General features: G+C 40.6%; 2 protein-coding genes across 2 annotated transcripts in view; one reads left to right on the top strand and one right to left on the bottom strand.

Moving 5' to 3' along the window:
* The window catches only part of LOC134537074 (F-box/LRR-repeat protein 2), a 37,480-nt gene extending 36,551 nt beyond the window's left edge, over positions 1 to 929 (bottom strand). The window contains exons 1-2 of the mRNA XM_063377306.1: positions 817 to 929; positions 416 to 544 (exon numbers count right to left, since the gene is read on the bottom strand). Coding sequence (XP_063233376.1) covers positions 416 to 535 — 120 coding nt within the window. The 5' untranslated portion in view covers positions 536 to 544; positions 817 to 929. The remainder of the gene's footprint in view (positions 1 to 415; positions 545 to 816) is intronic.
* Positions 930 to 5,020: 4,091 nt separating this feature from the next.
* Positions 5,021 to 27,714, top strand: part of LOC134537075 (zinc transporter ZIP13 homolog) — a 52,185-nt gene continuing 29,491 nt past the window's right edge. The window contains exon 1 of the mRNA XM_063377310.1: positions 5,021 to 5,587. Within this exon, the coding sequence (XP_063233380.1) occupies positions 5,344 to 5,587 (244 nt within the window). The 5' untranslated portion in view covers positions 5,021 to 5,343. The remainder of the gene's footprint in view (positions 5,588 to 27,714) is intronic.

Raw genomic sequence — 27,714 nt, 5'->3', positions numbered from 1 at the left:
GTCGTACATATGACAACTATGAGATTTCAGCAGTAAACCATAGCCAAAGATGGCGGATAAATGAAGATAAAGGTGTAACGCACGTTCCTTGAATGATTTCAAGAATCTATACCAGATTTAGCATGTCGCATTTTAGTCATATGTGTGCCTCTAAATTTACAATATATAAACGAAATACGGAATCGGAATTACTCATTCGTCCTCATCGTATTTTTTTTTTATCAGACAAAACTTGGATATCTTGAGCAGTTTTAAAATCACGTGGGTTTTCCGAAGCCCTGCGCACCTTGTATGGGTGTTCATGTAGACCTTGGGTGTTCATGTAGACGGGGGACCTCAAACCCCTTCGTTCATTCTGTACGAGACAAACCAGGGGCTGGTCGACAGACAGTCACAAGGAACACGAGGTACGCACCACGACGACCTTCTTGCTCCGGCGGCCGTGGGTCTGGTCGGACAGCTGGGGTCCCGAGGAGTGCTGTATGAGGGCCGCCTCCAGGTTCAGCTGGTTCCAGTTGGACATGCGCCGGTCCATGGCCGCGAGCTGGGGGCAGGGGCGGCTCTATTGGTCGAGCATGGGTCTACGCGACCAGGAGCACATGTCCTCACGGTCCTCCGACGCCGTGGGATGAGGGAGAGGACGGCGCAAAGAGCAGGAGTGATCGTCACCTCCTATCGCGCCTCCTCTGATCTTTTCTCTTCTCTCTCTCTCTCTCTCTCTCTCTCTCTCTCTCCCTCTCTCTCTCTCGAAAATAACAAGAAATAAAAAAACGAACACGACACAAAGAGGAAGGACGATAAAAAAAGACAACGCGCCTTGTTCCGCGACACTGGAAACCCCCTCCGGTTTTCTTGGCGGTCACGCAAATTGGCTGGCGGCGGGCGCCTGACTGTTGTGGGCCTACCTTCCAGCGGCTTGGCTCGACGGGCGTGGCCGCCGAAATAGCTCTTCCCCCCTCCCCACAGCTCACACTCCTTGTTGCTCTTGGAGCCCTGCTGCCTCCTCCCATTCCTCTCTCGGCTCCAGGGCCGCAAATAGACCCGGCGCCTGGAGACGGGTGGTGTCTGGCCACACCGGTGGAAATTCACCGCGCCCTTCTAGCACACAGTGACCTTCAGCGCCTTCGCTGAGCTCCCAGGGATCTTCAGCACCAGACATAGTATCCGAATTTGGTTACACGTGCCCAAGTTGGAGACTTTGCTCAGGTTCCTGCATCAAATATATGTGTATGAGGTCCTCTGGACCAGCAAGAGGACAGTGATAAGGTCCCTGGGAGAGAAAGTCAGACATATGAGGTATTTCTCCAATGCTAAAGTCTGTCTGAACTCCTAAACCAGCAATAGGCACATGCTGAGGGCCCTGGACTAGCCAAGGGTCATGCTGGAATTCCAGGGTCAGCAATATGGTAGTCAGAGGTCTGTGGACCAGCGAGAGGGCCGTCTGAAGTCCCTGGAATCAGCTAGAAGGCACACTCCCTGGACCAGCAATAGGTCTAGGCTTATGTCCCTGGACCAGTAAATCGATTGCCTTTGGTTCTTGAGCCAGCGAGAGGGCTTTACTGAGTTCCCTCGACTAGCAGGACGGTCGTCTGAGATCCTTTGACCAGCGAGAGAATTGTGCTGTTTCACTGTGAGAGCAAGATAGCTGCCTAAGGTAACTAGACCATCATGGCTATCTGAGGTCCTTTAACCAGCGAGATTTCTGTTTTGAGGTCCATGGATCATCAAATGTGCTGTGATAGTTTTATTGACCAACAATATGGTCGTCTGAGGTCCTTTAACCAGCGAGATTGCTGATCTGAGGAACCTGGATCAGTGAGAGTGACATGCTGCGATCCTGCGTGATGGTTGTCTGAGATCCCTGGACCAGAATTTTGGGTGTCTGAGGTCCCTGGGTCAGCGAAAGACCTGTGCTGAGGTCCCTGTGAGAGCAATACAGACATCTTAGGTATTTCTCCCTGCGATAGTCTTCTGATTTTCCTGGACCACGACCAGGGAGGATGGCTGTAGGCTCTGGACCAGCGAAAGGGTCGTAATGCTATCCCTGAACCAGCATGATGGGCATCTAAGGTCTCTGGACCAGTGAGGTGGCAGTCTTAGTTCCATGGACTAGTGAGAGTTCCGTGCTAATGTCTCTGAACCAGCTAGAGTGCTGTGTTAAAGTCACTACCCCTGAGAGAGATGGTTGTTTGAGAACCATGAACCGGCGAGAGGGTTTTGTTGATGTCCCTGAGAGAAATACAAATGTCCATGGTATTTTAGACCAGCACGAAAGTCGTTTGAGCTCCCTGAGCTTACTGCTTTATTAACATGTTCAGCCGAGTGCATGAAATTTATTCTTTGTACATTGCATTTTTTTAAAATTTGACATGGTACTGATATTGGTAGTAAGCAAAAACTGGGTCCCAGTACAATCCACTGCATTTGGAATGTACCATGTAACATCACGACCAGCCCCCGCCGGTGTTGTGTTTTAAAGATGTTGCTTTGAAACTTTAAACAGAAGATGAAATACTGTACATAGTAGAGTGATTTTATATATTATTTTACAGCCAACTAGATACAGACTGGCAGTATCTGAGTTTTAAATTTGTATAATATTATCAAGTACCTAATTAAAAAAACACACTGTTTAAGTTTTTCATATGATAAGTAACAAAAAACTTTAGTAAAATGCAATATTTAACTGATATATTGTTGAGCTTAAATGAAAAGGAAATATGGTAGGTACTTAAGTAGCTGTGATCATTGATTCGTTATGGCTATATGGGAAGTGTGATTTGGGTTATAAAACACCTCCCTGCATGATTAAACTAACAAGCACCGAGTCGGTATCAAGCATGGTTCACAACCAGCCATGATCACTCATAAAATATCTGCGTAGCTTACTGTGTTTCCTAAAAACATGATTCAATTCAAAAGCTTGACAAATATATTTTAGGCCGGTATCCCAAGACACATAAATAAGGGTTTAGGTGTTGAATATGCTACGTCTGTACCCTAACAATATTAATAGTGCACAAAGGGACTTGGCTAGTATATATAGGCTGTATCCGAATACATACATAGGGATGCGTCCTTAGCACACACATACCTACATCCCTTAGCAAATGCAGCCACAATGTAGAGGACGCATTTCTAATGGATGGATAGTATCCGAATACTTTTACTGCTAGCACCACCAGTTGACTGTCAGTCGTACTAATGTTCACGCAGCCATTTTGTGTATGGATATCTACGAATATTCAGCAAAACGTAAATAATAAATACCTCTACCAATTAAAAAATAATGTAACGTATATGTTTTACATGTTAGCGATCCAAATAAAATACATTTTATAAATTGTAAACTTTAAAAATACTTATGAGTTTTGAATTATTCTTTAAGTTTAAATTCGTATTTTGATTATATTTATTAACTTATTCATTTGTCTGTGTTTAAGTTATCACTTTCGCTTATAATGTTTTAAACAAATCCAGGGGCTTGACCAGGGGGGGGGGGTTAGGGGTTCAACCCCCCCCCCCCTTATCCCCAAATCTTTAATTAATTTCTTATTCATCACTCAAACAAATTTCATATTAAAATTAATAAAAATTTTACCATTACAATATTTAAATTTAAGTACCGAAAACTGCTAAAATAGCACTATTTTACACCTTAAAATCCAAATTTTCCCGGGGGAGGACCACCCCATCCACCACTTTAATACGGGGGGGGGGGGGGGGGCATGCTACTTAACACCCCCTCATACACACATCCTGGCTACGCCACTCAACAAATATTATGCTGAAAATCTGAAGTAATATTATAAACAAACAAAATAAAAAACGATTCTGAAGGTAATAGATATAGGGACGCGTTAGTGGATGCGAGTGTCGCATCCCTAGAAATCTCGAATTAGTGGATGTGTGAAGGGATGCATCGGCACCCCTTGTGATAATTCGAATTCAACACAAAGATGTCCACATCCACTACTATGCACTTTTAGTGGATCCCTTAGCTAAGGGATCCATTAGGCCAGTATTCGGATGCAGCCATAGGATGAATTCTTTGTGAGCAAGACAAAGTAAAACATCTCATTACTACAGGGGGGCCATACCCTCTGTTTCACGCTGGTTTTGGCACCCATGGGTTAACTGTGCCTATCGCAGGTCATCGTCCTCGGCACATAATCGAGGCCTGACGTTAGTCACCCAAACGACATATTATACCAAGCAGCCCTGGCCTACGTAGGAGACAGGTCACGTCAGTGCAAGTTTACGTACGAGTGCAATTGTCTATTAAACATCCTTTCAACCGAAATTGGACTTATTACTCATTAGTACAAGTTCCTGTTTGCCCGACGTACCACTGTCTCAACTACCATTGGGCGACTGCAAGCCCCGATTACATCAAAAGTCTCAATGTTCTGTGAGTTGGTGCATGGACAACTAAACGTGAGTCTTTGACTGCGCCCCGTCAGTCTTTGACTCTATTAACCACCGTCAGACATGCAGTAGACAACCAAATATTATTTTAGTTGAAAATAAGAATAAATGAATGATTTTGACTAGGCAGCCCAATATACAAATTTGAAAGTACGACCAAATTTGAAACAGGTTTCAGGTGTTGTGTACAACTTTATTTTATATAGAATTTTAAAAAACCATAAAAGGTTTAAAATGACACCTCAAGTAGTTTGGTTTATTCTATTTGTTACGTAGTTAAAAATATAACTCTTTCTTAAAATTATTAATATTTGTATTCGTTAACGCTTTCTATTGGCGAATTGGTAAGTTTTAATAAAGTTGTTATTTTAAATATATATTTTTTAATTTCATAAATAATAACCTAAATTCAAATTTTATTACTGCTTTTATAGTATGAATTTATTTATTTTTGTTTCTTTTCATAATTTAATTTCTTTAACTGTGATAGTTTTGGGAAAACACGGCGAAAAGAAGGCAGCTGTCTGTATGCGTGTGCTATCTAGCGGCAGCAGCGAGAACCTCGACGAAATGCCGTGCGTTATAAAGCGGGACATAAACAAGAAACGACAGTCGAGCATCAAGCTACTGTGCATCAGTGTGTGTAAGTGGTTTGATACACCCATTTTTATCCAGTTTTTTTTTGCCTTGGCCACTTAACAAAATTTTTTTGTGTGATAACGTTCAAGTTAATATCAGTTGATAGTTATAAAAGATAATTTGTACATTTTGTTCTGTAAATTACGTGCAACTTCGAAGTGCGTTGTGCTCCAAGCTCGAAACGTCCTCTTAACCGTCGGAATATTTTGCGTACTTTGACAAAGTGTTCACGAAAATATTGTCGCGAGTGTAATAAATAAATTTGCAAAACGGAAAATGTGCTCTCTTCAAGAATCGGATAGCTGCCATGTCAATGGAACTAATGAAGACGTATGGCGTGCAACGATGTTGTCCCATTTCATTCCAGAGGTTGTGTTTACAATACTCGCGTCACTGTTGCCAAGCGTGGAATATCAACCAATAATATTTTCTATGATAGGCTCATCCCTTATTGGCTTGAGTGGTGTTTTTCCATTGCTTGTCATCCCGATTGAAGAAGGCGCCAATCTGAAAACCGGGGGTGAGTTTTTTATGAATTTGTTTTGATACCTAATATTTTAGCATGAATTTAATTTGGTTGATGACGGTAGTTGTCCTGCCAATTAAGGTCAGATTTTATAATGTCAAGACTTTACTGCTGCCAGGCACAAAATAGCACACGTGCGTTTGTGGATGTAGTTTAGAATTGCTAGTAGTACGTTAACCTGTTAATGCTTAAACATATTAAATGCTAAAAGTGTTTTTTTCATCGTTTGAGTTCATGTGCCATACGAGTTTTAAAAATTAAGACAAACGACATATGTGCTAGTTTTTACTTGAAAACAAACTAAATTATACATATTGATAATTTTTTACGATTGTCAATTTAAAACACATTTGTTTTGTTCATAGAGATCACAATAACTGGTGTCAACACGTGGCATGGCATGTGCTTGCTCTTTGTATATATATATATATTTTAAACTCAATTATAATAATGTAGAGCTACCTATATGTATATGTGTTTGTGTAGTCTTTCGCTCTTTCTATGTATGTCTAGTCGTACGAAGACATTGGAAAACAGAGGCGGATACAGGAATTTTTTTCTTGTGGGGGAATTCTGGGGAAAACATTTTTTGAACATGTATATTAAAAAATACATAACTATTGATTATTATCGATATTAACGCACTAGCACAGGGGCTTACAGTAGTAGGTAGCTGTAGACGACGTGACTTCTCAACAGTAATATACTGTCTTCACTAGTATTTTGCAAATGTTACCTTAACTGATGCGTTCTTCCTTTTTGAAAAATTTCGCTGGTAACTAACAGTACATTCAATTTTAGGAACACATTTTTTTTTTGTTGCTCTCCCCGTGAAGTTTTCAAAAATACGTCACATGCCCCGATTTTGTTATAGAATTTGCGACGACAATTTTTTTTTAAAATCTTGGTTAAGTGTAAGAGATGGTTTAACGGCTTAACTTCGCCAAAAATCAATAATTAATATTTTAGTGCCTTTGTTATGACGGCCGACAAGGACTGAATTATGCGAGTTTGTTGTATAATAATGCACAATAAAATGAAACAAAAACTTGACTAAAATATTTAGGTGACCAGAGACGGATTAGTGGTGTAGAGTCAGTTCTTGACTTTTTTTTCTAATAATTCTGTAAAAGGGCTCTTCGATATTGCAAGTAGTTTACCTTTTTAACAATTGGTGAACTTAAATATGCTAGCTACATTTAAAATGCTGCAAATTTTTGTGAACTATTGGTTAGGTTAAACTGTCCACACTATTTTACTTTATTTTTGTTGTCTCTAACCCGTCCAACAGTTCTCACAACTTGACGTTATTTTTAATGTACTACCTAACCTAACCAACCATTAAAACGGCCAGTTTGTAGACATATATCGCAATGAATTTACAAAACTATTTTTAAAAAAAAGTGCACCCCTCGAGAACCCGTAAAAAAAATTCGAATAGCGGCATCGTCCGCCCCGTTTACCACTTACGAAGACTTCGGACGCAGTGATGAGTCATCAGGTTTTTATTTCGGTGTGTGTGTGTGGGGGGGGGGGGGGGGGGGGGAGTATCTCAGTTCGAGTCCCGGTCGCACAATGTCTTCCCCGACTGGATCTGGAACTCAAGTTACGTGATCGAATGTGCGTGACAATAGAATGTATCGAGAAAAAAAAATCGATTGTCGAAGCCTTTTAAAACTCGAACGAGGCAGTAAATAATCATCGTTATTACACAGTATAATGTTAAACGCCTCATTTATTGCCTAAGGTTGCTCGGTACACTTGCAGTACGCTGGATGTGTTTCTCCATTGTGGAAAAACAGTTCTAAAATATGGACTAACGTGCTACTTGTGTCACGCTTTACCGTGAAAAAAGCCCCAATCCAACAAACCATGGTATTAAAGAATATTTTAAAGTTTTTATTAAAACTTGTGTGTGATTTAATAATACAAATTAGTTCCGTAATAAACATTTCAAATTGATATCTGATCACAAGTGTTAACGCTTTCTATAGATTTACAAAATAACTAGCTGACCATAGTGACTGTCTATCGTGCCGTTTTGGAACACAGCTGGGACACGGAACTGCACATCTGGCTTTCCCGGTGCGATAGTGGCCATCTGGCGGCACGCCCCCTTGGACTCCCCGGGCACGGCCCCCTTCCCCCCCCCCCCCTAATGCAGGGACACTGTGACCTTGGGGGTCCTGTCCCGTGGAGGGGGAAATACGACATCTTCAGGAGTTCTTTAGGCTCTTTTTCTTGCAAAAGTTTTCCTTTTTATTTATTTTTTTATTTTACTTTCCCCAAAAATTCGGCTTTGTTAGAGCATAAAGAATGGGATACCTGAAATTAATAGTGGCTGGCTGTTACATGTAGTTTTCCTCTGTGAAGTCGTTTTGCGTTCAGTGTTAAATTCATTTTTTTTGGAATGAGTAAAACTGCAGTGATACTGCCAACCAGGACCGCCGTGAAAAAAAAAAGTGGGTGGAGCTCACACTAACAAACATTGGTGGAGATGAAAACTTGAGTTATGAATACACGCAGTTCACATTTACAGTTACTGCCACGTCAACGTTTGCCATAACTGGAATTTGGAAGGGGAAAAAAATTACGTTAAGTAATGACCGAATAATTAGCACACGGGCCTTTAGTTTCTGTCGACCATTTCTCAGGATCGGAGACGCGCCCCCCCCCCCCCCCCTCCCCCACACACACACACACAATTTTACAGTCACGTGCTACATTAGGTATAATTGCATGGTTATTTCTTACCTGCACTTTTTTTTAGAATGTTATTTAACCTGAAAAATACAGGGTAAAATTATGGATGCTATTTTATTGGACCAAATTAAGCTTTATTTGTTAAAATTATTTTACTTTACAAAATAACCACAGCGAGTATGTATACTTATTTCACACACTGAGATGAAAATAAACAGGGCTGGACCCAGGGGTCCACCCAGCCCCACCCTTGTGAGGGTCATGCCATTCCTGCTGCTCATGCACGCTGTGTTAACATCTCTTAGGCTGGTATTTATAGTCGCATCTTGAGCAATGTCTTGAGACCGTCTTGACGAAGACGGTCTTGTATCTCAAGGCAGCGATTTCAATCTCCATGTTTCATAGTCCGCGAACAAGACGAGCTTCATGAAGACTGCATGCTCAAGCAAGAGCTTGTTTGCCTTACTTATGGCTTGACGCACTTACTTGAGACAGCCGAAAAGACACGAGCATACACGAACTTTGCCGATTGAACTGTTTTCGTTAAATATTCTGGTACTATTCACACCAAGCACTGAAACCCCAGTATTTGAGGCTATTTATAGTAACAAGATTTAGTGAGTATATATCACTACATTCGAAGTTGATGTGAGGAATTCGTTTATTGTTTTAATACTCTTGAATCACACATGGAAAATTGATGTTTTGCGACCACAAATATGCATACCTTCTAGTACATCTCAGCTTGTGTCACTTGAGATGAATGAAATTAAGAACTTTATAGACTTTTGTCTTTCCTGTGCAAGTTTAACATTAAGAAATTATGTATCTAACGATTTAATAATACCCTTTTAAAAAATAATAAAATTTAGTTAGCATCTTCAGAACTGTTAATACTGAAATACTACTTGTTTAAAAGCTACCTGTCTTTACAGAATTATAAAAAAATATTCAGGTAGTGAAAAACTTTTTTGTTGAGAAAATGTCACTCTGCTTCAGCTTCAGGATAAGGTACAGTAAATGTTAGTTTAATAAAAATATCAGATTTAACTACACAGTAAAATAAAATTTTTAATTTAAGTAAGAAAAATGTATGTTTAGAATTATAACAATAAGTTTGAACGAATCTGATAAGGGTACATAGTAAGGAACTTAAAATTTTGTAAACCCCTTTATAAAGTGTTTGTTCATCAATAATATAAGACATTAATTTCCTCATATAATAGGTTAATTTTTCTTGTTCAAGTTACTTGTGATTCTGTAATTTAATCGTATTATAAGTAAAATATATAGACTACAGTATGTCTCAAAGCCTACTGTGTATGAAATAACCAAATCATTAAATTGAGCTATTTAAATATATTATAACAATTAGATTTAAAAAAATTAATCTAATAAAATTTCTCTTAAAGCTATATTTGCATTTTTCATTTACTGTAACTATATAAAAAAAATATTGTCGGTACCAGGATTTGAACCACATTCGCATTGTGTTCTCAATCTACGGACTTGAAACCCATCTCCCTAACCATTACACTACGAAACCTCTAACGAGCTATATCAAAATTGTAATGCCACTTTTTCTTAAATGATTTTTAATGTATTTAGGGTGTCACGAATGTAGAATTAAATTTTCTGATTGTGATATGTACCATCAACCATCATTAAACGCATCGTTTTCCACATCCATTGTACTCGTTCTGTGATCGATACGTAAATAAACGTGTCTGTTTAGCACTTGAAAATGTAACCACTGGTCACAAACAAACACTAAACTCATTTAAAATACATATAAAATTGCTTCAGCACTTCATACAGGATTTATTTAAGTTTAAAAATACGAGGTTCACGAGAATCCGCCATTTTCTACATTGCGATCAGAACAAGCAATTGCTTGAGACATGCCTGCAGTGGTCTTGGCAAAGACGATCTTATTCGTGTTCTTAAGCACGGTCTCAGCGACTATGAAACATGCTTCTACGATGGTGTTCTCAAGCAACGACTATGAGACAGGAGAATGCCCTCTCATAAATAAGAAATATGTGACTATCATAAGATGGTCTTCATCAAGATTGTCTTGTTTGCGATCACTTGAGATCATCTCAAGCAACCTCTATGGCACACAAATGTTAAATAAGAATGCATATAAGAATTTCTTGACGAAGGAATTGCTCAAGACGTGAATATAAATACCACCCTTACAGTGTGATCTCTGCCTGTGCGCCGTCGAGAGCGCGCGTCACGGATGTGATGTTGCACTCCGAACTAGTTTCCTGTTTCCCAGGAAGTGACGAGCCACGAGCGGTGGTTTGGACATACGTCATCGCTGGTCACACCCTATGTCATTAAAAAAAAATTTGGTTGTCTGTAAAGTCGGTTTACGGACGATAGTTTAACGTGACAGCGTCATAACAAAACATTGATCAAATGATTGCATACTTTTATGAATAAAATTGAATCATTTTTATTGAATTATCACTATTTTGTATGGATACAAAGGAGTGAAATGAAATCTACAATTTAATTGATAAATGTGCTTTTATTTGCACTGATTAATTCAAATATGTTTATTACTTTAACGAAGAGATTATTTTAACTATAACTTTTATACATGTTTGCTATTTAACTTCTTCCAATCTGTGTTAATCTGTTAAGGATAGGACGATGATAGGAAAAGTAGGAAACGAATGGGAGTGTTTCAAGTTTAATGTGCCTCGAAAAAGTCAAATCGATGGTTGTTCCAATCGAGTGGAAGAGAGATAGATGCGGCGCAAGCGTACAATGAGCGTAACGGGACACTTTTTCGTGCGTGCAGCCGGCGTTCATCGATTTATTAGACATTGTCATGTCAAAAAACCTTCATTAACTGTAAAAAAAAATTAATATGCAGATTCGCAGAAAACAAACCCATACTCAGCCGATTAAAAAAACAATGAAATGGAAACGCATACAGCACAAAAAATTCTGCGGAGGGAATTAGAAAAAAATATTACAGCACAGACGGACACACAGACAAGCAGACGGAACACAAGGATTATAGCAAACAGTTATTCTGGACATCACAACAATGACAGCACAGACGTAAAACGCCTGAAGTTAGGCCATAATATACCCATGTTGGTGATGTTGCACCTACGTAAACATTTTTCAGATATTTTTTTTCCAGTCTGCGGAAAGCCTTCTTAGATGATTATTACTTTTTTTAAGTTTCATGTGGGTGACGCAGTTATATCAGGGCTTAATTTACTGTCAAAGTTTAATAAGACAGTTTTCATTGCATAGGTTTATCTTCTTAAAAGTATTATTGGAACTACCGTAACAAACACAAGAAGAGAACATATCCACTGAACGAAAGTACTGTGTAAATCCGGAGGACAAAAAAAAATCTGCAAACTAAATGGCCGCGACTCGTGAAACACGCCCCGTGATGTCAAATATCGGTTATTTATCTCTTGTTCAGGTTCGTTTCTTTTCCCTGTATACCGTCTATAACGTCTTTTAACGTCTCCAGGCCCGGCTATTTCTTCACGCTTTCTAGCACCGCGTTGCAGCAGCGGAGTCCGCGGGTTTCGCAACTGTTCGGCTGTGATGGGGCCTGTCGCCGAATTCCAGCGCTCTGGCAACACTGTCTCTCCTGGCAACACTGTGCCTCCTGGCACCGCCCGAAGCAAACTGAGATCTTACTCCCAGGTCAAAAATAATTCCTGTTTGAAGTGAAAACTTCAATGGGAAGGTTTGGATAGGGAGTAAGTTCAAGTAAGTCGTCATCTTCAAGGTCACGTGACGTGTTAACGATAACACCATATCTGTTCCTATTAGTATAGCTTATTGCGCTTTTAAATCGTAAGTTTACGAATACTGTGCAGTAAAAAGTGAGTATAAAATATATTATTATTCTCATATAGATAAAGTTTGAATAACGAAGAAAACGGAGTCTTTGTAGCAATATAACATAAAAATTAAGAAAATCATTATTTACTTTTTTAGTACCTACAATTATAATGCAATGCGTATTTTATAGTAATTTAGGAGTTATTTTACATCCCGACAGCGAAGTTACACGAGCGAGCGACGGACTTCGGATATGTTCGGGGACTGATCCGGGCTAGGTGAATCGTCGTGGACTTGTTTCTCGAGTGGCGCGCGCAGTGAGTGCAGTCTGGCCGCAATCTGTCTTGGGGGCAGTTGCAGGCAGATAGTTCACAACCGTCTCAGAACACACAGCGGGTAGATAACACTATCGGCTGGGATCAGTCGTTTGCGGCGTGATCTAGGCACGTGGTGTGCGACCTCTGTGAGCAGATCCTGGCTGCTACTGTTCGTCCGCGGGTTGCCGTGTTAGACCCCACCCCCCCCCCCCCCCCCCTCTTCTTGATGACTTGCTGGTCGTCAAGTCCTCCATCCCTCTAGTTCCGGCCTGGTATGCTCCCACGCCTGTAAAAACCTTAGCTCTCGATATACGGCTTTTGGTAAGACAGATTGATCTAATTGAATGTACAACAAACTCTGCTTATTAATACTTATTTCAATTGTTTAACATAATATCCATTATTATAAATATCTAATATAACTTTTACGCTAGCTAATGTATATATTGTACATATATTAGAAATAGTGTATGTAATCATGTACATGTACCTATTGCATACAAATTGTAACCATGTTGACAAGCCCTATATTCAGAGAGCCACTGCTCATCAACTGAGTCTATTGGGTGCTAAGAAAATAAATAAATAAAATAAAATAATTTCTTGGGAAATGGAACGGAAGTCGGTGAACGGAGATGCGACACTAAAGATGGCGGACCCACGTGTAGCGACATAAACAGGCATGCAAACGTTAGGGGACATACCAAACGAAACTTTATGACAATGAAACTATCCTGGAATATAATTGGTAAACCTAAATAGTCGTAGTCAAAAGTAATCACTACAAGTTTTAAAATATCTAAGAAAACTGGCATTACAATAATCACAATACGTATTCTCCAAATGGCTTAGCGCTGCGGTAGAGTGAACGCTTGCACACTCAAAGGGCGTGGTTGAAATAATTTTCACCCGAGTAACCGTGAACATGTGCATCGACATCAACTCCTGCGCAGCCTCTTGTGGCTGTGGGTACTCTTTTCCTTAGCGTGCACTTCTTGTGTTTATGTTATTTTATAGTCTCAATTGTACTTATAATCTAGTTGTATATAAAATCGATTATTTGGTGGGTTTTATAATGTATAATTTTGTCCTTTTGTGCTTATCGATTATATCACCTCTGCAAGGAGAGACAATTTCGTCTGGAATTGCTGTTTGTTTGCTTCGCAAGGTTTGTGTCTGTGCTATTATTCCTATTGTGTGTATGTGTGTGTTTGTGTGTATATATATATATACACACACAATGGGCAGGGTGGGTGGGGAAAAAAAGGTGTTCTTGAGCATTTTGGGCAAATATTGAGTGTTTTAAGGCCTTTTTTTGTCATTTGTGATGGTTTCCCCCCCTCCCCATACAAATTCTGCCCCCCCCCCCCCTTTACAAACTTTCATATGGGCGCCCTTATATATATAAAATTGGCCTTCAGGCCTCAATACTTATTGAATAAATAGCATTCATGAAAAACCATAACCTCGCGGCATGGTGTTTCATCACGACGTGCCGTCTCGTGCCAGAGCAGTACCACCAACCTTGTTTAGCAATACTCACGTCACGGTGACTTTTTCACGATTCTTCCAAGCTATTTAAAGCAGGCTTCTAGCATTGACCTTTTTTTATTGATCCAAAACATGTCAGCTAGCCGATATTGCCAGCGAGAGCGACTTCAACTTCATAACAGGAATCCCACTACTTACGCCAACAACACACACACTGGAGACGAATACCGGACAACTCCATGCTAAAACACAGGATTGAGTGTTACAGATTACCTAGCGGCTCAGCAGTTTTTTAAGTTTTGAAACGAAAGATAAAGCACTTTGACATAACATGGTGTTTTTTGGTTGTTCCAGTATCGGAAAAATATAGATTATCTGAAATATTTATGGTGAAAATTCTCAGCAACTAACGGAAAAAAAAAAAAAAAACAACCAAGGTAGCCAACATTTTCTTTCGAAAGGTTAACTACTTTTTGGTTGTTCGTTTGCCTACAAATACCGGACAGTTCGCTGATTTCCAAAGAAAATAAGAACGGTAGTTGTAGCACTGAGTTGAGACTTATCTTCCTTTCTTTGTGCTGGGTTCGCTGATTTCCAAAGAGAATGAGAACGGTAGTTACAGCACTGAGTTGCGACTCTTTGTATTCCTTGCTCTGTGCTGTCGGGAGCGCGGTATCAGAGGAGTGCAGCCTCCCTGGTCGCTGGAGGCTGGTGGGTTGGCAGGCGTGTGTGTGCTCTGGGAGTCACGTGGGTTCGGGAGGGACCTAGGCCGACCTTGAGAGTCAGGGCCTCTCTTCCCGCCGTCTGGCGTCGCCGGGGCAGTAGAGCCAGAGCTCTGCCCGCCGTCGCGTGGGAAGCCTAAGGCTGGGTTCACAATTAAAAAAATTAAGCGAGTGCATAGCAAGCCATGCACACGACCTGTGCACACTACTTGTGCGAACTGCGAAATCGGTTCACAATTGAATTCTTACTGTTAATTTCAACCAATGAAATTTCGCTAACTATGCGACATCTGTTAGCAGTGTTAGTAAATAAACATATTAACTTTCAAAATAACGATAATACTATTATTATCATCTCGAAATTTTCTTACCACAATATGGTTAGTAAATATAAACATATTTCTAGTCCCGCCAAAAAAGCACCCTGCTCTTCTCCCATTGGCTGTTGTGCCATGCGTACGCGACCGAAATAAAATATATTCATTTCACTCCTGCGCGCACGACCTCGCTCCCATGCACACGACCAACTTTCTGCTATTGTGAATCGTTAGGTTAGGAAACATGGCGTTCATATCATATGCACACGACATACTGTTACTGTTATTTTTTCAATTGTGAATCCAGCATAAGATGTACATCAAGCTCTGTCCCTGCCCGAACACGCCCGAATGTTCACCTTCGGCCAACCTCGGGTTTATTTATATACATTTACACTTCTCTGTTTATTTTAATGTAGCTATACTAACCTAACTAACCGTCCATAGTGTTTTAAAGTGTTTTAATGTAGCTAACCTAACCGACCACTTTTAATATTTGAATTCATTTTTCCTGCGCGAAAATAAAACAAATCCCGAGGTTGGCCGAAGGTGAATACTCGGGCGTGTTCGGACAGGGACAGAACTTGATGTGCATCTTAGGCTTCTCGCCGTCGCGTATGCTATGGGTTTTCGTGTCTGCTTCGAGGCCGTGTACGCAGTGCCTGCATACTTCACTTGCCCTTGAGGCGTTCTCGACCACAGTGCGGCCGAACAGGCTGTTCGCATTATTCTGAAGTCAACCCCGAGTTAGTGATTTTTAACACTTCACTAGTGTCACCATGAATTCACGACAATTCTATCCTTATTTTTATACTAGCTTTTACCCGCGGCTTCGCTCGCATTGAAGCCATTAAATATCAGAGATCATTACAATAGAAATGAATCGAAATATATTTCTCTGTAACAAAAATAAATATTTTGAATTTTGACCGGCGATAATACAGTGCAACGGTATTACAGTACTCAGGGGTGTAACTTCATAACTGGAATGCTAGATGGCGTTAAAGTAGCTGGATTTTGAGATTTTTTGTAAAAAATAATTTTTTTTTTTCAATAAAAAGTATCCTATGTTACTTGTAATAACCTCCAAGAAAAGGTGTACAAAGTTTCACGATGATCGGTTAAGCAGTTTTCGCATGAAAGCGTAACAAACAAACTTACATTCACATTTATAATATTAGTAGGGATTCGTTTGATAGTTACAATCCGATTGTACGTCCGTTTTTTTTAAAATTTAATACAGTTCAAATATAAAGTGAAAAATAGTTTTTGAAGTATTTGATGTAACTTACAAGATGTTTTCTTCACGAGGGCGAAGTTCGAAGTATGCGATAAGCACGAAGATTCGTTCACTTGTGTACCAGTTCGGACAGCCGTTCCGAAGTTAAAGCACTTTAGACCACAAGTCGTGCAGATGTTTTCAACTTATTTTGTAGTGATGAACTTGCAGTCTAATTCAGACTGTACTAGCTGCCCGACCCGGCTTCGCACGGTTGTATTAATGAGGGGGGGGGGGGGGGGGGGGGGGAAGAGACCAAATCTCTTATTTACAGTTATAATAAATGAAATAAAATGAAAAATAATTAATTTCGACAAAAACTTAATACAATGCTTTGTAATGTACCGAAGAAAACACGAATAGCACCGATGGTTTCCCGACTCTCGAGCACGCAACGTTGTCATGGAGACGAAGTACCCATTGTTTCCCGGGCTTAAACACCAATCAACATTGATAATCAGTTTATGAAGACCATTAATCGAAATAAAAACTATCCTATCTCTCAAGTTGGAAAAAATTACACATAAATGCCATTTTTCATGGAAATCGGTTGACTTGGTGAAGAGTTCACTGGAAACAAACATCAGGCAACTGGATTTATATATATATTAAGATATAGCAAGGCCATTTGCTCTCCTTCCCGCCTATGTTGCTTTATTGTTACATCTGCAGACGATTTCTGCGCATGTGTTGCCAACCATTGCTTCAAACCACAACTCCCTGGAAAGGGAAGCAGCACTGGCATTTACATTTTATTAACGAAAGCGTATAGGTTCACCTGGCACGCATAAATTCCTCCAGGGTAAAATCACTCTCATTTTATAGGCCCCACAATCACTTCGGCTGTTTGGGACACTGCCTTTTCCGTGGAAGGGGGTTGGCTATAAAACAAAATGCTGCTATTGTCAGAATTGCTTGGCTTATGGGTGGTAGCTTTGAATGTGGTAGCCGCTTCGAAGGCGAAGAGTTTACCGACGGTTTCTTCGGTCGACATTGAAGTCGCCATCTTCAGGGTATGTTAATGATGACAAACATATGTGGACTGTATCGAGATGGTTTCAACCGACGATGCAACTTGAATTACACGATAGCATCAGCCCGCACCATCGCGACCTGCCGCCATCATGCCGATGGAAAAAAAAAAGACTGTTTTTTTTTGTTTCTCGCTGCAGGGATGCCACTCTCGCGGTTTACGGACGCCAACCCTTGCAGTGTTTCAACATGGTGCCAACTGTAAAAAGGCTGGGGCGCGGGTGATTTAAAACTGTGTCTTATCACTTGGCCCGGTACAAGTGCCATAAAATCAACTCACAACAACCTTTGAATATATATACTGTATAGAAGTCGCGAGTGAATAGGATTTACTCTACGTTTTTCAGAAGCTTATGATGAGCAGCTTGGGAACTTCACCGCTGCAGTGCGCTGCCGTAACGCCCTGTATCGTCTTAGTTGTTATTTACACGTTAGAGCGCAGCTCTGTCGCCCGCTGTCATTCCCCGCACCCCCCATCTATCATTCACTCCAGCTCAAGGTCGTTCAACGGGAGGGGGGAGGGGTGTTTGAAGAGTTCGACACTTGTCCGCTAGGGACCACCACAAGTCGATGCCCTAGAGATGGTGGCGATTGCGGCGGTGAATTAACCAACTACCTCAAAACCGTATTAGAAATTTTAACCTGGGCTGGCGACTTCTATACAGTATATATATTCAAATCAACAACTACGTACAAGAGTTCACGCTAAGTACCAAGCAGGGTAGCAGTCATCAATTTTAAAACCTGTTAACAAAAAAATTAGGTTATGGCGTGGCAGAATAAATATTTCGTGTTCTCTACTCGTGTCTGGTTCGCGAGGCCTGTCTCTCTTTGTGGGAGGAACCTCTCGGCCGGTCTGGGGGTCGCACTCTGTTATCAGCAGCGTGTGGGCAGACGGCTGCCTCGCCAGATAACCACCTGACAATGCCCCTCGTTGCGCAACGTGTGTTTGTTGGAGGCGCTGTCCTCGGGGCGCCGCGTGGTCCACCGTCCCAAGCGCTCTGCCCCTTCACGCGTGTGCCCCCTCACACACACACTGGGCGGCCGCGACCAACCAGTTGCCATACTGGTCAAGGTGGAATTATTAAAAAAAAAAAAATTGTTTGTCTGTAAAGTCGGTTTACGGACGATAGTTTAACGTCATAACAAAACATTTACTTTTATGAATAAAATTGAATCATTTTTATTTTAATAATAAAAGCAAAATACTTGAAATTGTACTAGTAATCTGATTTTCAAATTGCAAGAATAATTAAACTTTATTGCCGAAATTGTTGTAATAAGCAATGAAAACCACATTAACTTTTCACTTCACTTTATAAACAGTCGAGTGGAAGACAGATAGATGCGGCGCAAGCGTACAATGAGCGTAACGGGACACAGCGCAACGGAACAATGTGCGTAACGGGACACTTTTTCGTGCGTGCAGCCGGCGTTCATAGATTTATTATACGTTGTCGCTTCAATTTTGTCTGCGGTTTTCAGTTGTGTCTCAGCTGAGTAACACTTACGATGTTGCTTCTATATTCTCCTTCATATACATACATTAACATCTGCAAATACCTAACAATCTGAACTCTAACGTAACAGGTGCGGCGGAGTCTTAAATGGGAAAAAGGTGTGTGTGTGATGCAGGTACAATACTTCAAGTATAACTTGTAACAAGCGTAACCAAGCACACCAAGCCATTTATTTCTGACGTGACAACGTCTAATAAATCGATGAACGCCGGCTGCACGCACGAAAAAGTGTCCCGTTACGCACATTGTTCCGTTGAGCTGTGTCCCGTTACGCTCATTGTACGCTTGCGTTGCATCTATCTCTCTTCCACTCGACTGTTTATAAAGTGAAGTGAAAAGTTAATGTGGTTTTCATTGCTTATTACAACAAAAACAATTTCGGCAATAAAGGATGAATTATTCTTGCATTTTAAAAATCTGATTACTAGTACAATTTCAAGTATTTGTTCTTTTATTGTTAAAATAAAAATGATTCAATTTTATTCATAAAAGTATGCAATCATTTCATCAATGTTTTGTTATGACGTTGTCACGTTAAACTATCGTCCGTAAACCGACTTCACAGACAACCAATTTTTTATTAACGGAGGGGTCTGAGGCGGTGTGCACTCGGCAGAGGGGGGGAGGGCCCGGCCGGATGACGTCACGAGCACTTCCTGTCGCGCCTCGTGATCCGCCCCGGCGGGATGTCCCAGGCGTCACCAGGGGACCTGCCCCGCCTCGCGCTGGCCAGCGGTGGTTCCCCCCAGGGACCTGCCTAGAGGGGGGCAGACGGGGCTTGTCCCCCGTGCGGGCACATGTGAGGGGCAGGGGCGTAGGGACAGGGGGGACGTGTCCCCCTGAACTTTTTGGGCGGAGGGGAGGGGAGTTAGTCATGGCGAAAACGTCTGCCATGGCCGGCCAATCCCCTCCTAGCACATGATGCACGTGACCTTCTCAGCATGGTTAAAAACCCGCATGTTTAGAGCGTATAGGGCTTGCCCTGAGACGCACTTAGTCTTCCCTACCTAGACCCCTCCCTTACACACTTAGTTTTAACTTAGGTTAGGAAAAAAATACGGTACTGTCCCCCCCCCCCCCAACTTTCTATACCGTGATATTTTTATTTTATAATATTATTCTGCCCAACTTTATTTGTAATTTCTTCACTCATCAAATTTTATCTTAAGGAAACAATAATAATTTTAACATCGATGTATCCAATGGTTGGATACAAAAACTGCTTAGAAAGCGCTATTTTGCACTTTTAAAATCAAAATTTTCCTGTGGAGGACCCCCGGACCCCCCGTCTTAGTAAGAGGGGAATGGGTTTACATGACATCAAAATCATTATTTGTCCCCCCAACTTTATGAACACAGCTACGCCAATGATGAGGGGGCCGATAAACTGGCAGAGTTTTTTACTATTTTTTTACTATTTACTTAATTAACTTTAAATATCGTGGTGCGAGAACACACGAAAAAAATGTTGGAGGACAGATGGGTTGGAATTATTATTTGTATTGAAAGATACGCACACGTATATCGTCAAATATTATTAAAAACTGTTTTTTTTTCTTTTGCGTACAATTCCACATATAATGTATTAAAAGTTAAATGCATGCAAATAAGTATGTTTCTTTACCATCTAAGTTGAATCAAAAATATTTGGAAAAATGTAATCAATATGTGATGGCGATATGAGGTGGTATCGGGAAAGTTTTTGGTTTTGTTGGTTTGATAAAAGGGGGGTCGCCACGATGAGTTCTTGCCCTTGTTGGATACTGGTTTAGATACGTCCCTGGGTTCCCCCCCCCCCCCTCCCGAGTCGCTGGACACGTCATCCGACACACTCCCGACCGCACTGCCATCTGTGAACGTACGAATGAAGGAACGTGATCGAAAGTGCGTGGCGACGGAGTTCACTGAAAAAAATATTGTCAATTTTATATTTTCCTTTTTAGGCTTAAAATTTGGCTCTAGGTATGTCAGTCTCGCACTCTTGCATAGTCGAGTATTAATAATAGTATTAATAGGGACTTGTTTATTTGTTCGATAAGGTGGTAAGACATTACCGTTAAAAAAAACCTACATTTAACAGATCAGTAATATTAAATAAATATTAATGTTTTTTTTACTACTGTATGTTAATTCCGAGCACAAACATTTTAATTATTATTTTTGTGAATATTAACGCGCTCCTTGAATTTACAAAAGAACGAGATAGTTAAGTAGCGTCATCTATTTTGTCGATTTCGAACTCTACTCGGGTCCATTTCGGGCTGATTAGAGTGGCCTGTCGCTGGCCGGATGTCTAGCAGCAACAATTGAGACCGGCCACATCAGACAAGCAAGCGGCATGTCCTGAACTCCAGGGGTGTCACTGGCTGAAGCCGTTCTTCTCCTTCAGCTAATTGTTGCGCCATGTTGTTGGTATTCTTGCGGAAGTGACCAGACACTAGGGAAATACACGGAGCACAAGATCCAAGTCCCGATTAGGGGGTGAAGCCAAAAGGGGAGGGGGCATTTCAGTGTACTGCACGTACCAACATGGCGGTCGTGTGTTAACAAATGTACCAGCTTTACCTGTGTTTGGAGGTTAAATTGGAGAAAAAATGTCAACTCTTATCATTACATCTGTTTTATGAAGATCCCGTTTTGGACTCCCGTTTTGGACTTTTAATATAATATACAGGCTGTATCAAAATTCATGATGTATTAAAATTCATGTTAAACGCTTGAGGGTAGAAAGCTCTTATTTATTGCAACCATTTTTGCCAATAAACATGTTGCCGGAAACGCGTAGTTAAGCCCATGTAGCCCCAGAAAGAGTCAGCGTAGGCAACCCGTTGTAGAGTGTTATGTTGTGGATGTGCGGGCGTTCGAGTAGAGAAATAACCTTTTTAATCGTGGCACAGATTTTAATTTCACTCTGAAAATCAATCACAGCTTCGGTTTTGTTCCACAACATTGAAATTGTTGCATACGTTTTTTAACAACGTGACAGCCTAAAGCAACGGCTCAAAAACACGCCCACCGGACAGCTCCGAGATTCTTGTGTGAAAATGGCGTTGTTTTCACGTCATTCCGACAGACGGCATGCGGTATGCCCATCACGGACACAGTAGCTGTTCCACACATGTGGTACCAACATTACGACAACAAGTAAAATAACTTTCTTATCTCTCGGGGAAAAACGTGTTGGAAAAATAACACAGATTTACGGGTGGTCCAAATTCCCTAAAAAATAAGCTGTTGAAGTCGCATCTCTTGCCGCTAAATTGTTGTGTTGGTCCGTACAATCAGCGCGTGACGTCACAGGTCACGTGTACCAGCCGGTCGCCATGTCCGCTCCTGTAGCGGCGACACACGCGACAGACGGGTGTCGGCGCGTGTTTTCTCTGTCGTGTTGGCTCCCCTGTCTCCCGCCCCCTGATTGGTCCGCCCCGCTGTCTGGTCGGCCGGTCCCGGGGGACATGCAATTGGTGAAATTTGGAATTGTTTGCAATATGAAACGAATGTGTACAGTGATGAAAAGGGAGTCGTCCCCCCCCCCCCACCCCCCGAGCTTGCTCGCCCTTAAATTTTGCAAAAAATTTCAGAAAAAAAGTACAGTTGCAAGTAGAGCACCTCGCGGTAAAGCGGACATGCAACCTCCGAGAATGGGTTGGAATGCTGGGATCTAGCGGGACTACACAAAGTGTGATATTCAAGGCGAACATCAAATTAATAACTACACATCATCTCTGCTAAGTTACTGAAAACGGTACGGTAAACATGCCCTAGTTACCTAATTTTATGTGTATATATTACTATCGTAACTTCTTTGTTAGACCTTTTGGTTTCAATCAATACAACCAAAAAAGAAAATATTTTTGGTTTCTATACTTGATAGTAATATTTGTAATTTTAAAATGTACTAGGGAATTATTTTATATATACATTTTGTGTGGCCATTAAACTGCGAAAACTATATTATCTCTTTAAATACATTGCGTGAAATAAAACGTACAGTTAAACACTGGTAAGAATACGGGGTGTGAAAAAAAAATTGTTTTTGAAGTTCTTCCATATAATGTGCACGGGTGCAATACCAACTGTGCCTGGTACGTTTATTGCTGTTGTGAAAAGAGAGCGGGCCTGGATACGTCGGCACTTATCACAGTTACGTGGCGCGATTATCATCATCCATCATCATCATCATCCATCATCATCTCCATCATCATCCATCATCATCATCCATCATCATCCATCCATCATCATCCATCATCATCATCCATCATCATCATCATCCATCATCATCATCCATCATCATCCATCATCATCCATCATCATCATCCATCATCATCCATCCATCATCATCCATCCATCATCATCATCATCATCCATCATCATCATCCATCATCATCCATCATCATCATCCATCATCATCCATCATCATCCATCATCATCCATCATCATCCATCATCATCCATCATCATCCATCATCATCCATCATCATCATCATCCATCCATCATCATCCATCCATCATCATCATCATCATCCATCATCATCATCATCCATCATCATCATCATCCATCATCATCCATCATCATCATCATCCATCATCATCCATCATCATCCATCATCATCCATCATCATCCATCATCATCATCATCCATCCATCATCATCCATCCATCATCATCATCATCATCCATCATCATCATCCATCATCATCATCATCCATCATCATCATCATCCATCATCATCTCCATCATCATCCATCATCATCATCATCCATCATCATCTCCATCAGCATCCATCATCATCTCCATCATCATCCATCATCATCATCCATCATCATCATCCATCATCATCATCCATCATCATCATCATCATCCATCATCATCATCATCCATCATCATCATCATCCATCATCATCATCATCCATCATCATCATCATCATCCATCATCATCCATCATCATCATCATCCATCATCATCCATCATCATCATCCATCATCCATCATCATCCATCATCATCATCCATCATCATCCATCCATCATCATCATCATCCATCATCATCATCCATCATCATCATCATCCATCATCATCATCCATCATCATCATCCATCATCATCATCATCCATCATCATCCATCATCATCCATCATCATCATCATCCATCATCATCCATCATCATCCATCATCATCCATCATCATCATCCATCATCATCCATCATCATCCATCATCATCCATCATCATCCATCATCATCCATCATCATCCATCATCATCCATCATCATCATCCATCATCATCATCCATCATCATCCATCATCATCCATCATCATCCATCATCATCCATCATCATCCATCATCATCCATCATCATCATCCATCATCATCATCATCCATCATCATCCATCATCCATCATCCATCATCATCCATCATCATCATCATCATCCATCATCATCATCCATCATCCATCATCATCATCCATCATCATCTCCATCATCATCCATCATCATCTCCATCATCATCCATCATCATCTCCATCATCATCCATCATCATCATCATCCATCATCATCATCCATCATCATCATCATCCATCATCATCATCATCCATCATCATCCATCATCATCCATCATCATCCATCATCATCCATCATCATCCATCATCATCCATCATCATCCATCATCATCCATCATCATCCAACCAATCACGTTCCGCATGTCTGTATCGGCGCGACAGATTTCGCGGACGCTACAGACTGTCGTATTAGAAAGTTTTGCTTAAACTGCTGCGTCGGTTGGTTATATAATTCTGCACCTCGGAGGCAAATGACTCGTATGTCCACTTTGGGCAAAATGCACTTTTAACCAACGAACATAAACTCTGAAAGACTGGAAACTCAAGGCTCTAAACTGGAGCGCAGTCTTCGCGTCGTCTATATGACAGTTGAGAAATCTGAGCGGTGACCGTAACATATATGGCGGGGAAATTAAAATACAGGTGTAATGCAAAAGTGCTTTCAAGAATCTGTACCGGTTGTTTTACGTCTAAAAATTACACTCAAAACACGCCTTTTAGCCATTTTTAAAAACTTAATCCGAAATCAAAAGTACTTTTCGGCCCTCAGCGAACTCTTAAAATGCTATTCGTAAGCAGACTCCACTCGGATATCTCGAGTAGTTTTGTAATCGCGTTGTTCTTCCTGAAGCTCTGCGCACCGCGTGTGTGTCCGGGTGGGCGGGGGCCTTAATGACATTCTTTTTTTTAACGATTTAATTAACTTTTAAGGGAAATGATTCATATTTCAACAGTAGCATGAACTGATAGTATGCACTCGCGTAGTTTTGAACTGTGTGTACGTGTCCTTTTTCGTGCAGCTATTTAGTATTAAGATCTTGTCTATAATACTTAAAAAAAAAAAAAAAAAAAAAGTATTTCCCAAACTCCGAAAGATTCACGTTTCCTTAGTTTTGGAAAAACTACAGTTTTGCAGATTGACGAAATGGAAACTGAAAAGTTTTACGACGGAGTTCACATAGAACCGGTTGACGAAAAAACTATACCTGGTTTTAGGTTCTCGGTTTCATAACTAGGATGGAAATTTTTAATTATTTTAAGGTTTTAAAACCATAAAAAAATGTAGCGTATTAAATCGAGTTATATAATTTATTAAACTAGAATCATTAGCAAAAAAAATAATTATTTAAACATTATGAACTAAAGTACCATTTTAAGGAAGAGAGATAAGGACCATTTTAAAATGGGAATCGCTTTTAATTTTATGTTAATGATTGTGACGTGCATGGCGTAGTGAAAATTTCCCTCGACTACAGGTAACATGGTCTGTTGTGGAATAACTCCAATGAGGCCTTGAGTCGCTTTGTGAACTACCGTGTGACGTAATACCCCCTCCCTTCCCCCTTTCCCAGCTGTTGGCACGTCTGTTGCGTCGTGTAACACGTGCGCGCCGTATTTACACTCGCGACATTTCCTTTGTGACGAACCTACTGCGTATTCACTGATCCCGAGTCAAGCGCCGAATAATCCGCCTTCCTTCTTCAGGATTCTACTTATTTATTTTTTCAGGGGGGGGGGGGGGGGAGGGTTGTGGTTAGACGTAATTTTGCTATAAGTACCATCTTTTAGGGTCCCGTACCATGTACCAACCTGACTCTGCTTTGGTTCGCAGAAATACCAACTTTCCGACATCGACCATGCATTAGTATCTTTGTCTATAACCATGCATTAGTATCTTTGTATATAGTCAAGAATAAATCTCTGTAATTATAACCAACACTTGCAGCATCACTGCTTCAAAATTAGTTATTTGAAAGCCCTCAAGTCTTCTAATTAATTTTCATTTATTCAGTGAATACGCGAGCTAAACACTAGCCACGTGCTTAAAAAAATATATCGATACTTGTATATTGTACACATGCTAAATATATGCTTTTAATAATTTAAACAATGTATAAGTATTCATTTAATTTTTAAAATAATATTTGTAATGTTAGTTCTGATCAGTAGTTCAAATTCATAACATCATGCTATATCCATGGAATTCAGTCTAGGTCTAGAGTATTCCTGCAGTTGTATGAGTGTGCCAGTTTTGCATTTGAAGTAGGTACCATCTTTTAGCTAACAGTCTACCAACATGAATCGGGCCACTTCCCTGTTTCTAGGTCGGTGATGACAAAATGGCGGATCGCCTGCGCCTGCGTTTATTGTTTCATGGCACTTTATTAGTTTTAAAGTTTTAATTTTATTTCTGTTTATATGTAACATTTTTTTTTAAATAATATTTTTTTTTGTTTCTTCATCACATGCCACATTGGCTTTTTATTGTACTTATTGTATTTTTGACATAGTAACACGTCATGAAAAATATGTTGTAACATTTAATGTTAACGCATATGACTGGCGTTTCAACAATGATACATGTCCCTCGAAAATACTATCGAACTAAAAGTGAAAGTGTGGTTATTTAAGGTTAGCGACATTTAAAATTGTTTGAATCTTGCAAAATGGTGTTAATTTTTTATTATTATTATTTCGGCGGCGACCTTGGATGTGTTCGGGGACTGGTCGGGGGTCTGTGAACGGCAGGCTTCTATGTCCCGTGCTGGCGTCTGTTCGGCGCCAGCGCCGTGTGGTAGAAGTGTAGAGCCGCCATCTTGGCGTTTACTTCTACTTCGGTGTGACTGAAGTGACAGTGATTGCCTGCAACAGCAATTTCTCACTGCGAAATTATTGAGCTTCAGTATTAAATAATTTACTTATGAATTTCTACAATTGTACTATAATCATAAGGCAACTTTATAAAGGTTCCTTTTAAATATTTAACTAAAAAAAATATACCTATATTTAAATCCAAGATGGCGTTCTTTTTGGTATTGCTACTAATGGACTCAATGAAGTACATTACCTGAACATAATTTAACTCTACTTGTAACTCATTCCTGTCGACAGTTGGCCAGCATTAAAAATCAAACATATCCTTTCTTACAACTCGCATCAGCTTATGTCGTTTCATATTCCAACCGCCTGCTCGAGACAAAGACGACAAACACCTAGCGTTCTTTTGACGTGAATTCGATGAACGTCGTATTTTTCGAAATAATGGAATAAAAAAGGGGGTGGGTGGGTGGGTGAAATTAGTGTGACACGAAACTAGGATACTATTGAAACGCCCACCGCGGCCGAACTGTGCACTCGAGGCTAATAATAACCACTCCATCGTGAAGCCCGCTCGGCGACGCTCCCCCCCCCCCCCCCCCTTCGACAAGGCCTCGCTATGACGTCACCGCGCGGCTGGCGTTCAGTCGCCGGCGAGCCAGCAACGACAGTACTGGGTCCATTTGCTACCAACAACCTTTATTCTTTACGTTAGAGTGTTAACTACGTTCTGTAAACAAAAAAAAATACTTTAATATTT

This window comes from Bacillus rossius, chromosome 11 (assembly GCF_032445375.1).
Source record: "Bacillus rossius redtenbacheri isolate Brsri chromosome 11, Brsri_v3, whole genome shotgun sequence".
Taxonomy (NCBI): Eukaryota; Metazoa; Arthropoda; class Insecta; order Phasmatodea; family Bacillidae; genus Bacillus; species Bacillus rossius.
Note: the sequence above shows the minus strand (reverse complement) of the source record. Positions and strands in the feature narration are given on the sequence as shown.